Consider the following 13,192-nt stretch of genomic DNA (forward strand, 5'->3'; position numbering starts at 1 on the left):
GAACTCTCTGGGGTAGACAGACACTACCCCGAGAGAAGAAATTCCCTCGGATCTCAGTTTTAAGTGAGTTTCCCCATATCCTGTAACAATGTCCCCTAGTTCAAGATTCCCCCACTAGCGGGAACATCTCAACATCTAGCCTGTCACGTCCCCTCAGAATCTTGTACGTTTCAGTAAGATCACCCCTCATTCTTCTAAACTCTAATGAATAAAGGCCTAACCTGTTTAGCCGTTCTTGATAAGTCAGCCCCTTCAACCCAGGAATCAGCCTAGTGAATCTCTTGAACTGCCTCCAATGCCAGTATATTCTTTCTTAAATACGGGGACCAAAACTGTACACAGTACTCCAGGTGTGGTCTCACCAACACCCTGTACAGTTGTAACAAGACTTCCCTATTTTTAAACTCCAACCCCCTAGCAATAAAGGCCAAAATTCCATTTGCCGCCTTAATTACTTGCTGCACCTGCATGCTAACTTTTTGTGTTTCATGCACAAGAACTCCCAGATCCCTCTGTGCTGCACTTTTTTGGAGTGTCTCTCTATTTAAATAATCGCCTTTTGATTCTTCCTACCAAAGTGCATGACCTCACACTTCCCTACATTAAACTCCATCTGCCAAGTTTTTGCCCACTCACTCAACCTATCTATATCCCCTTGCAGATTCCTTATGTCCCCATCGCAACATGCCCTCCCACCTATTTTTGTATCATCAGCAAATTTGGATATATTACATTCTTCCCCCTCCTCCAAGTCATTAATATAGATAATAAATAATTGAGGCCCTAGGACTGATCCTTGTGGCACTCCACTAGTTACATCTTTCCAATCTGAAAAAGACCCATTAATCCCGACTCCCTGTCTTCTGTGTGTTAACCAATCCTCAATCCATTCGAAAACATGACCCCCAATACTGTGAGCTCCTATCTTCTGCAGTAATCTTTTATGTGGCACTTTATCGAATGCCTTCTGGAAAGCTAAATACACTACATCTACCGGTTCCCCTTTATCAACTCTGCTTGTTATATCCTGAAAGAACTCTAGTAAATTTGTCAAACATGATTTTCCTTTCACAAAACCATGTTGACTCATTTTGATTGTGTTAAGCTTTTCTGAATGTCCTATTTCTTCCTTAATAATGGACTCTAGCATTTTCCCAACGATCATTGTTAGGCTGACTGGCCTATAGTTTCCTGCTTTTTGTCTCCCTCCCTTCTTGAACAGGGGCGTCTCAAGAGTGGTTTTCCAATCTGCTGGGACCTTCCCGGAATCCAGTGAGTTTTGGTTTATTATGACCAATGCCTCCACTATCCCTGCAGCCACTTCCTTTAAAATCTTTGGATGTAGGCCATCAGGTCCTGGCAACTTGTCTGCCTTTAGTCGCGTTAGTTTGTCAAATACTTCGTCCTTCATGATTGAGACTGTTACAAGGTTGAGAGAGATGGACAGCCTTATTGTATTGATTTTTTTTTTTAAAAACCAAGTTGAATTTTGAACCCTCTTTGAGGGAGATAGATAGAGAGCGAGAGTAGAGGATGAAGGGAAGCATGGAAACTGATAGGGCATCCTGGTGCAGTTGGGGAGAGTGAGTGGGAGGGGATGCAATGGTTGGAGGGTTAATGATGAGTGACATGAAGCAAGGAGTTGTGACTGGGTACTTCAAAGGTAAAGAGATGGGGCAATGAAGGGGGTGAGGTAATAGGAATATGAAGGACTGGAAACCTAATGTGAGCAGTGGATGGGGGTGTTGCATAAGTGATTGAAGGTGGGGTTGGGAACGGATCTGTTCAAGGCCCGATTTTCATTGCAACCCCCAACCCAAATGCAGCCTTCAATTTATGGCTCCGTTCAATGGCACACCGTGCCATACAGCCCACCTGAATGGAAATAATCCAAAAAAAGAGAAAAATGGGACAGAAGGAGAAGTAAAAAAATTAGAAAAGAGATGTGCAGAAGAAATGGAACAGAGAAATAGCACAAAGGTATCAGACGAGTAAGAATGAAATTCTTTGTCTTAACATGGCAATGCCATGGGAAATCAACTAGTATATTAAAATGTTACACGCTGTAATGAATTTGTCAGCATTTACAATAGAAACTAACTAGACGTTTAGTCCATTGATTTAAAAATTTTTACTGATTTTTTTAAAAATTAACATAATTTTAATTAAGCAACTTAAATAGGACAGCAATTATAGTACAAAAATTTTGAATTGTCAGATATTTGAATTAAAAGTATATCACAGTGGCAATTTTGCTATGTGAACACTTAACCTGTCCTAATGTAATTGTGTGCTTCCTGCTCATGATTCCACTAGCCTACCCCATCCAATCACCACGTCGTTGAGAGCCTATTCCAGTTGCCTGCCTAAATTTTTAAGTCTGCCTGCCAGCTTTCTTGTCCTGTAAATTTGATTTATTTAATTTCCTATACTGCCTGCGTCTTAGCTGCACGTCTTCTCTCTCTTGTTGATCCCAAACCTTGGCCCCACTGGTCTTCCCAGTCCCACCTCTGTTGACCCACTGATGTTCTCCATCCCAATCTTTGGCCCTGTTGTCCTTTCCAACCCTGCAAAACCTGCTCTTCTAATGTCTCTTTTGGCCTTCCAGGGCAACGAAGACAGGAACAGTTGGAGGATTGAAAGATATATCTCTCTTATTTGAGGTTCTAAGTGGAATACATAAGAGAGACAGGAAGACTGACACATGGGGAGAGAGAGAAATAGGGCATAAGGGGAGGAAGTATAGAGGGAAAAAAAGTAAATGAGGACAGAAAGAAGAGAGATGCTAGGGGAGACATGAGGGCAAGAGGGTAGCAGACGCAGCAGGAAAGAGTGTTGGATTAAAACGGGGAAAACCATGCAAGTTGACAGGTGTTGAAATACTTCCATGTCAGATTAGGGGAGACATTGATGCGGGGGAAGTGACCAGAGGTCTGAAGAGACAGCAAAATGCATTAGTATAGTGTCATTGGTGTAGAAAAACATTTTGCCGTGCTTCAGAGGCATAAAGAAAATAGATGCTGAGCAAAAGAAGGAGATGTTGGGAGGGATGACCGGAAGTTTCTGCAGAAAATGGGTTTTAGGGAGCACAAGGAGATGGAGGGAACTCCATAAAGTGAGACTAAGGCAGTTGATGGCGCGGCTCCCAATGGTCAGCCAAAAGGAGGGGAGGGTCATACAATTGGCTGAGTCTGGGTCTTGGGGCTTTAGGAGTTTATAGAGATGGGGAGGGTGAAACCATGGAGGGTTTTAAATGCAGAAATGAGGATTTCAAATTTGAGACATTGCAAGATTGGGAGCCAATGTATGTCAGTGAAGAGGTGTTTGATGAGTGATGATGACTTGGTGTGGGACAGGATACAGGTAGCAAAGTTTATGAGCAAAAGTTTACAGATGCTACAGGGGAGAAGAGCGTTGTAGTAATCGTGTTTTAAGGTAACAAAAGCATCTATCGGGTTTGGTGCACTTGGGCTCATGTAGGAGTGGAGGTAGGTGATCTTTTGAGGTGTAAGTAGACATTCTTTGTCCTTGATGGAGATGATACGAGATTGGAAGCTCAGTCTGGGATCGAACAGGACATTGAGATTGCAAACGTTCTAGTTCAGCCTGCGATAGTAGCCAGGGGAAAAAGAACAAAGTTGCATTGATATAGTACCTTTCAGGGTGTCCCAAAGTGCTTTATAGTCAATGAAGTGCTTTTGAAGTCTAGTTACTATTATAATGTAAGAAACATGGCAGCCAAGTTGCAAACAGTAAAGTCCCACAGAAAGCAAGGAAATAAATGAACAGATTGTCTGTCTGGTTTAGGTGTTGCTTGAGAGAAATAGTACAGGTTTTGTGGCAGGGGCCAAAGAGGAAGTTGGGGCTCATCCAAGACTGGGCATCGGACAAGCAGGAGGGTTTGAGAGTTCTAGGGTACACGCTTGAGGATAAAGAAGCTGCGACACCACAGAGAAAAAGATGTAGACAGCGATATTAACGATATGGATGAGATTCAAAAAATGCAAACTGATGTTCATAGAGACAGATGAATGCAGCTGATCATAAACAGTTGTGTGAGATGACAAATATTGGGTGAGGGCATGCATGATATTGGAGGGAGATGATCATGTTTGTTGATTTGGGAGATGTATATATCCACACACATACAAGCAGTGGGAGATGTCCGCACTGTGCAAATGTCATAAATAAGACTACAAATGATGTATCAAACTGCAGACCTTAATTTGTGAATCTCCAGAATGATTACCATTCCGGGACCAAAAAAAAGAACCTTCTTAAATGGTTTCTGACCTGCAGAAGTGTGTCATTATTTACTGAACTCATTACAGACTGATTAAGCCAATAGTCCAGTTTGGGAATGTCACTAAGCAGGAGTAGGTGATAGTAATGTGACAGGGAGAGAAAAAACCTGGAGTAACTTTTTTTTTGGAAGAATACATCTTCAGCATTTAAATCGATCGTACCACTTATGCCAGGGGCCTTGACTTCAAGGGTTGTTTCTAACTGTCCCATTGTTTGTAGACATCTGAACAAGCAAACAAACATGTGCACAACATCCAGTGTGTAAATTGCATCTTAAAGCAGGTTTTAGTAACTTGGGTGATTGTGTACTGGTGCAAACATTTTTATCATTCAGTTAAGAAAAGGCATGTCTTGGTGTTTTCTGACTTGATGGATATTGGATTCTTTCATTTTTAAGCATGCATAGCAGTGTGGCGATGCTGATGCAAACTACTTTTAGGTTGTTATGATCAGTTTGCTGATAAACACCCATAGAGCGGATTCTTACTTTGCACATTTAGCGCCTGGAAAAACAGCCACACCTTGTACTGACTGACAGTGGGAGGATAACAATGGCATTTTAGCTCCTTGAACTAAAGTGTTTTTTTTTGTTTAAAGCGGCATTTGTTCTCAAGATGCTTAATGGGGAAGATCTGACAGATATGCCTGACTCATCCATCCGCCCAATAAAAGTGAAAGTATGCGACTATTAATACTTAGTGCAGTCACAATGCATTAAGAAAAGCTAGTGCTGGTCCAGTGAGAGATTTATTGCTGGTTATAGGGTCTCTATTGCTGAAGGCACTATAAGCTCTGGTACTCCCTAAACTTCTCCATCTCTTTCGCTGTCTGGCTTGCTCGCTCCCTCTTCCTTTAAAACCCAACTTTTTAACCATCCTAGTATCTCCTTTTGCCTCAGTCTATTTATGCATAATTATACTCCTGTGAGAAGCACCTTGGGATATTTTCCTACATTAAAGGAGTTATATAAATGCAAGTTGTTGGTCCTGTCAGCTATCCAGGTTTGGCACATTTTACTTGCTAGAGTCTGACCGTATCTGAATAGTTTGGGGGATATCAGTCATACTGAACTAATGTAGTCATTGTTGATCTCACTGTGCCACAGAGGGGGATTTGAGTAATGGCTTTGTTCTTTTATATATCTGCAAACCAGTATTAGCATTTTAATCATTTTATATGTCTTTTAGCTAACCTGAGTGAAGCTTGATACGCTGTTAGCTTCATCACTTCACCATTCGACCTCAAAAAGGATCCAATCTGTGTGGCCTTTTGTGACGGTTCATGCCATTTTGCCTTTCAGTTGCCCCTTATAACTTGGGCCAGCGTCAAGTCTACCAATTGTAACTTGTAGACTTCACTAGAAATTATCTTTAGTTACTTTAAAATTCAAGGTGGTCTACCTCCATCATATTTGTTTTCTAAACTAAAAGCCATCACGGATTTGCAGCAAATGCATTTTAATTCACAGAAGTGATGCTAACCCATGGAATTTCAACAGTGGCCATTGCCAGCAATAGCTTCTGTGCTTTGTTCAATGACCTGTTCATTGAAATGGGTGGCATCCCTAATTAGAACTGGTGGTCGTCAGCATCTGTATGTACCGTAACATTGAATGCAAATTGTGAAATAATAGAGAATTATTTTCTCTATTGCCCTCTTCCCTCCCCTGCACCCTTCCCTCCAAGCCCACCCTATTGCTTTTCTGTCCCCGTCATGAAAATTATATCTGCAGAGGCCAGCAGTCCTTGATGTGGATACCAGCTTTATACCCACAGAGTGATTAGGAATATCAGTACTATTCTGTTCACACTTCTGGGATAATTAAAATTCTTGCCTATGAATTGCTCGTACGGGTTCCCGGTTCCTGTGTGGTCTGACCCAATCGAACAACATGATTCTGCATGAGTCAGTGCTATGATTCAAGTGGTTCTGTGAGACATCAAATAGAGTTAATAGTGAAGGCAAGGTCATGGTACAAGCCAAGGATTCTTGCTGTCAGTGACAGACAAAACAGTAATCTGGTCTGGGCATTCAGATGATGAAAGTAAACACCTAGGGGGTGGGGGGCACGGAGATTCATGGCAGGGAGGCAGTGGGACAGAGGGCCTGTCGCCCAGCAAACCTCCCAGGGGTGGGATAGGCCGACGACGACCTTCCTGTTTAGAGCCAAATTGAAGTTCTTAAGTGGCCTATTAATGCCATCTTTCCACTACTGCTGGGATCTTACCAGCTGCAGTGGGGAGCTTCCGCTCTGCAGGGAGAACACCTTGTAAAACGGAACGCCCTCCCTGCGGGGTTGGGGTGGGGGTGTGGTGGATGGTGGTGGACCGGGAGTGTCTCCTCCATGGGCAATTTGTGGCCCACAGAGGACCCCCACCAGCAACCAATTCACCCTGCGGGACCCCACCCTCCCTCGCCCAGGCCTCTGGACTGGGTCCGGCAACCCTGCCTAGCTCTTGTCTGGGGTTCCAGTGCTGGGCCTGGGTCCGCGGCCTCTGCAGTACAGGCAGTAGCCACCACTCCCAGTGGCACTGCCGGTACTGCTGAGCTGCTGGCCCTGTGATTGATTAAAATCTTTGAAGGGATAGAGATCCTGCCTCCTAAAACTCTGACCAAAAATAAAACTGGAGTACGCTCCAGGTGATAGGGTAGACAGTGGCTGGGCTCCCCCTCGCCTTTTTGGCTGGGAGCCCCACTTCCAGCACAAAATCTAGCCCATAGGGTGTAACTGGAGTTTTATATGTACGTTAGACCAGGTAGTGGCCTTTCTTTTCCTGAAGGATATCGGAGAGACAGTTGGGTTTTCAAAACAATCCTTTCATGGTTATTTTCCAATGCTAGCACACATTAACAAATTAAGAGTATTGGAATTCAGTTTCCTAAGTGATAGTGGGATTTGCTGTAATGGGATTTGAACTCCCGATTGCTACTGTAGTACCCTAACCACTATTCTACCATACCTGTCATAATGGATGGCAATTTTCCTTTCTCTTTAATTTCTCTTTGTCTCCATGATAGTGCCTCATGCTGGGGTTACGGTTCCATGGTGCCAGTTACTCTTAAACACCTTGTCCAAGTGTCTACCCCTTCATGTATCACCTGAGAAAATCAGCATCGATGCACTGCTTGACTTATAGGAGCATCCTGGGAAAGCTGATCCCATCCATGCTCGTTGTCTACAGATGCATCCATTTTTCCAGATTCTTTTATGGATGTTGCAACATTAGAGAGGACTTTACTCAACAGTTGATCCTTTCAGTCCCAGAAAACACAGTTTACATAGTCTCATGACTACATCCCCCCCACAACCAACTTGCTCCAAAAGAGTCCCAACACTTTGAGGAAAATTACCTGTGTTTTGCTTACAGGATGTTCATTGTTTTTTTCATGAAGAATTGTGCAGTGCTGAAATCCTGTTTTTCCCCTAACCTTTACTTCCCTTTACATCTTTGGTCATGCTTCACATAGTCTAGATCCTTCCTTGGGCTTTAGGCTGTGCAGAAGGGAGGGTCGTCATTTATGTAGCTTTCACCATTACCTGATGCAGATATATCAAGGAAAGTGAATGTATCTTGGAGGTTCACAACAGGGATTAGTTTCTAGATTTTATGCCTAAAACTGTGCCTCTGAAGGTAAGAATCAACGCCTCCTCAGTGCGACTTTCTCTTTAAGGAGTCTTGAGCTGGGAACCACACCCATTCCATTTTGGTGCAGTGCAAGCTTTTTGAATTTTGCCCTAACAATGGCCTGACTGCTATAGAAATAATGTAGGTCTGCTTGCAGTTAATGCTGTCACTCCCTGATCTTTGTGTGTGTCTCAATATGTTGCCTGGCGCCTCTTTCTGCACCTATCAATCTGTTTGACTTTCACTCACTGTGTGTTATCCAGAATGTCTGTCTAACTTTCTGATATTGCTTCACTTTGAGGTCTCTTTCTCTTTATCTCACTGATGTCAGTCTCCCTGATCTGTCCCCTGACATTTCTCCTGGATCACTGTGTTTGTTGTCCAATATTTATCTCTCCCTGTCTCTCGCTGCCTTATATGATTTCTATCATTACTTATCTCACTGCCTCTCCCTTTAATCCTTCTATTGATGTGCAATTAAAGATCTCTTGCTCTCTGCTTCATTGTGTCCTACACTTATTTTTGTTTCCTTCTTCTCGTTTTCCCTCTCTCCCCCCCCCCCCCCCCCGCCCTATTTGGCCTCCAATCACATATTGGTATTTTTGTGTCACCCTATCTGATCCCCTCCATCAGTGTCATCTGGAACAAACCCGCTCACTCTGCCACAATCAGTGTTGGAAGCTGTAGTGTACATGGCGGTGCAGGGTAGCATACTAATGGATAAAGTTGGCTAGTCATGGGAGTGGAGCTGGTTCATATTTTTATTGTAATTGAATGAGAGGTGGGGTGGATTCTTGTTCTTTATAATTGGATGTAGAGAGGTTGACAGAGCAAGGAAAGACCTGGTCAGCAACTTGGGAGCTACAGCGAGAGTTTTTGAGGCAGGATGGGGATGGGAAGGGTGGGGGGGGGGAGGCATTTGGCTGGCAAATCAATAACACGGGTTCATTTGCCATAGTGGTGCTTTTCATGAAATGGGATCACCTTTTTATTTTTACGAGGCAGAGCAAAATACTGTAAGTCAATTAAATATATAGAAAACTATGAAAAATACCCTGAAGTTGTTGGGAGAGTGTAAACTGGCAGTTAATGAAGACAGTTGGGAGATGGACAAGGATAGCAGCGCCGTTTAGTGTTGAGAGGACTGAAAGGTGAGTACAATGGTAAGTATGGATAGTTTAGTTTATAACTGTGCTCACAGCATTCCACAGGAGAGGCTTTACTCGGGGATGTAAAATGTCGTACGAGGCATGACTAAATGGTGGCACAGGAAATAACTGACCTGTGAAGTGGTACAATCACAACTTTTAAAAAAATATGCAGAGGCATTTAGCAATTTTGTAACATTTAGATTTTTTTCTTCCTCAGGATTGGGAGATAGTTGTCCTTGGGAAACTGAAGTGGGATCTCTCAGCCATAACTCCAAATGATTTTATTGAACATATCCTGGGGAAGCTGGCTTTTCCAGTGGACAAGCTGGAACTTATTAAGAAACACACTCAAACATTCATTGCCATGTGTGCTACAGGTACTTTGTTGTTTGACCTTCTACTTTTACAGAAATAAAGGGCATTTATTTTATAAATGCTGAGGTTGAGTATCTAGTTCTTTAAGAGCAGACCCAGTTAATCTCTAGGGGAGGATATTTCCATGTGCACCATGTGCAGTAAAATAATAAATCCATTTTTTTGCAAGTTATTTTGGTATACATTCTGAAACAGAATAATAGATGAAGGGTATTGCCAAAAGCTGATATCAAACCCTCTCTTGTTCTTGGGCTCCTGAATTTTTAATCGGGTTTATTGGAGTTAAGAGACCATAGGATTGAATGGGACAGCACTGTCTCGTTAGACATGTTTTTTTAATCTTAAATTTCTGATGTTTGGAAATCCTGGGAAGCTATCTACTACATTGGGAATGGTGCTATCAGTGAGACAGGTTTCCGTTCCCATTCCCTTCCCGGTCTTTGTGTACAATTGCTACAAGGATACTGACAGGAGCAAACTTACTGTCACGTTGCCAGGTTTTTCCCTAATTTGATGTTGGGTTAGTTCATAGAAGTAAGGACAAATGAAAGTTCCTTGCCTTCCTGTTGCAACACGAAAACCTGACTCTCTTGCTTATTCTGGAGGCCACATGCGGTTCATCAGTTATGGGGGTAGTGAGCAGTCAGTACGCTGTCAGCTATCTGAATCACACTGTGTTATCAGCCTCTGGGAAGAGTATGAAAAATAATGCTTTGGAGTAATTTCAGTCATTTCCCTTCTATATAGCAAAGGCTTGGCCTCTATAATGAACCCGGTTTTCTTCCTACTGAAATTGGAAATTTTACCGTAAGGTGCTTGTAATAATTTACCATGCTGTGCCATACCTACACAGAGTCATAGAGAGATACAGCACTGAAACAGGCCCTGCGGCCCACCGAGTTTGTGCCGACCAACAACCACCCATTTATACTAATCCTACAATAATCCCATATTCCCTACCACATCCCCACCATTCTCCTACCACCTACCTACCTGCACTAGGGGCAATTTACAATGGCCAATTTACCTATCAACCTGCAAGTCTTTGGCTGTGGGAGGAAACCGGAGCACCCGGCGGAAACCCACACGGTCACAGGGAGAACTTGCAAACTCCGCACAGGCAGTACCCAGAACTGAACCCGGGTCGCTGGAGCTGTGAGGCTGCGGTGCTAACCACTGTGCCGCCCACGGAGATTGAGATGCTGCCAGTCCAGGAGCTTGTGAAGCAATCATGGGCCACCAATTATAAATTTTATTTGACTGGAAGTAAAAATTAATTTCTTTTGTTACTGAGCCAATCGGCATGGAATAACGCCACTCCAAAATAGAGACGCCTAGCCCCTATTTGTAAATGATTCCTGTTTGCCTATCTGCCTCCTCCGTAAAGGGAATGTAACAGTTTGCTTGCAGATGTATTTTTAGAAATGAGGTCCAAGCTGTTTGTGGAGCGGTGCAGGAACATGGTGGATCTCCAAGCCAGTGTCATCACAAACTAGACTGAGGAAGGCAAAGCCTGTGTTTAGACGGCAATCCAAATTGGATTTCAGGAATCTGTGTTTTGAGCATAATAACTCCTGAACCACAACCTTTTCAGTCTGAGTCAGATGATTGAGAGTTTAAGCCCCCATGCTGGAGTTGAGCACAATCTCAACGAACACTGCAGTGTAGTGCTGAAAGACGCTGTACCTGCAGAGGAACTGTTTGTATGACAGACATTATACTGAGAATTGTCTTCCTGTTCCAGTGGATCTTAAAGATGCTATGGCACTGTTCAGAGAGCAAGGAGTGTCTGTTGTGGCCACCACTACCAGAACATAAGAGTAAATGAACTAATTTTTGTCTGTGGAATCTTGCTATGCATACAATTTTGCCATTTAATGCATTTAAATAAATGCAAATTAAATATTTGTACAGTAACGGTTGGTCCAGACCTGTGATTAGATTATCCTATTCAGTCAATTCAAGTTTTGGAAGTCCTGTAATAATAATTTGTGTATCTGTTTCAGATTTTAATTTTGCCATGTATCCACCTTCAATGATAGCAACAGGAAGCATAGCAGCAGCAATCCGCGGACTTGGCATCTCATGCCGTTCCCTTCCAGACGAGTCTTTGACAGAGCTGCTGGCCAAGATCACCTACACAGAACAGGTGAGTTTGGAACATAGCATCTGAGGAAAGGATAAAAGATACAGAACTAATTAATTAATAGACATCTAGTTCCTCGTAGACCTACAAGCTGTTTTGGGACAGGTTTGCACGTGTGCCTTCTCTGGGCCTACTCCACTGATGATTCAAATGTAGCTTGCACTGTTGAATGTTTCAGGCATTCAGCAATTGAGAGTCTGGAATTGCTTTCCTTAATAGTGTTATGATCGACACAAGAGGAGTGTCCAGCTTTCCTTTGGCCACTTCATCTTTCTTGCTATCTTTTTAAGAGAAATGAAAAATGCCTGTATGAGAGGGCTTGTACAAATTTAAACAGCTCTCCACTGGATCCTGGGCTGGCGTCAGATCTTTCCTCACCAGGACTTTCACTGAAGTCAAGACCACCCGTTTGTTCCATCTTTTTAAAATTCAAATTCCCTTCCTTCTCTCTCTTTTGAAATTGTAGTTCTAGTATTTTTTCATCTCTTTTTTTTTCCTGCTCAAGCTGCTTCATCTGTAATTGGATTTTAGCTAATTCCACTGCACTACCATCTAGTTCGCTTGTTTCTTCCAATTTCAAATGGTGTGCTATTTCAGCAATTATCTGTGCTTTCTTAGCCCCTGGTTTTAACCCCAACACCAAAAATTCTGCCAAATTCTTTAGCCTAGCCTTGGTTAAGTTTCTCATCACTCAGGGATACATCCTCCTTCCCCAGAAAGGTCATAGCAACTGACAGACATTCTGGTAGGGTAAAATTTACTCTAATGCATAGGAAACCTGTATTTTTTTTTTTTACTTCTCTTTTCAATTATTATTATCCCACTTACGATGGTACTTCATTGGTGTTGGGTTATCCTGCACAGAGCCTGTTAAGACCGAGGTGGGAGGAGTGCACTGTCGTTTCTAGTTCCATTTCTGCACAGGTCACAACATATATTTAAATTTTTACCCAATTACCGATGCGGTCAATCGTATACTCTGCTCTTTATCTAGGAATAAAATACACCAACCAGGTTTCTTTAAAAACAAAATTATCCGTTTATTATCAAAACTAGAAAACTAGACCTATCTAGTAACGAAGCAAAGCATTAACACACAGATTGAAATATGGAAGTTCCCTTTTTAAATTAGCCCCCCCCCCCCCCCACACACACACACACACACTGTGAAAAAAATACTGAAATTCTCTCTGCAGAGGTTTGTTACAAAAAAACAGAAAAAAGACACTTTGGCCAAATACTCGCTAATTCTTGAAGAAAAAAGAGCAGATATGGAAAGATATCGGTTGTCCTTGTTTTGTCTGGCATCCCAATTACACATAGATAGCTGTCACTGGGATCTTCCTAGAACAGTTCTTTTCAGGAGACATTGAGGATCAGTTTGACCGGCCTTTCAGGAGAAATGCAGCAACAGTTTCAGTCTGTTTCTTACACTTGCTTCTCAGGGCTTCTTAAAGAGATTGAAAAGCCGGCAGCCTTTTCAAAGAAATGGAACAAACTGAGTTGGGGTTTGCTCCCTTGGCAAATTTTCTCCAACTTTCTTTTTAAACACTGTCCACACCACCAACTCGGTCTGAAGCAAAACATGA

General features: G+C 42.6%; 1 protein-coding gene across 1 annotated transcript in view; it reads left to right on the forward strand.

Moving 5' to 3' along the window:
• The window catches only part of LOC137383925 (G1/S-specific cyclin-D2-like), a 47,102-nt gene that overhangs the window by 7,758 nt on the left and 26,152 nt on the right, over positions 1 to 13,192 (forward strand). Inside the window, exons 3-4 of the mRNA XM_068057323.1 lie at positions 9,300 to 9,459; positions 11,464 to 11,606. Coding sequence (XP_067913424.1) covers positions 9,300 to 9,459; positions 11,464 to 11,606 — 303 coding nt within the window. The remainder of the gene's footprint in view (positions 1 to 9,299; positions 9,460 to 11,463; positions 11,607 to 13,192) is intronic.

The sequence above is a fragment of the Heterodontus francisci genome, chromosome 25, assembly GCF_036365525.1.
Source record: "Heterodontus francisci isolate sHetFra1 chromosome 25, sHetFra1.hap1, whole genome shotgun sequence".
In the NCBI taxonomy this organism is placed as follows: Eukaryota; Metazoa; Chordata; class Chondrichthyes; order Heterodontiformes; family Heterodontidae; genus Heterodontus; species Heterodontus francisci.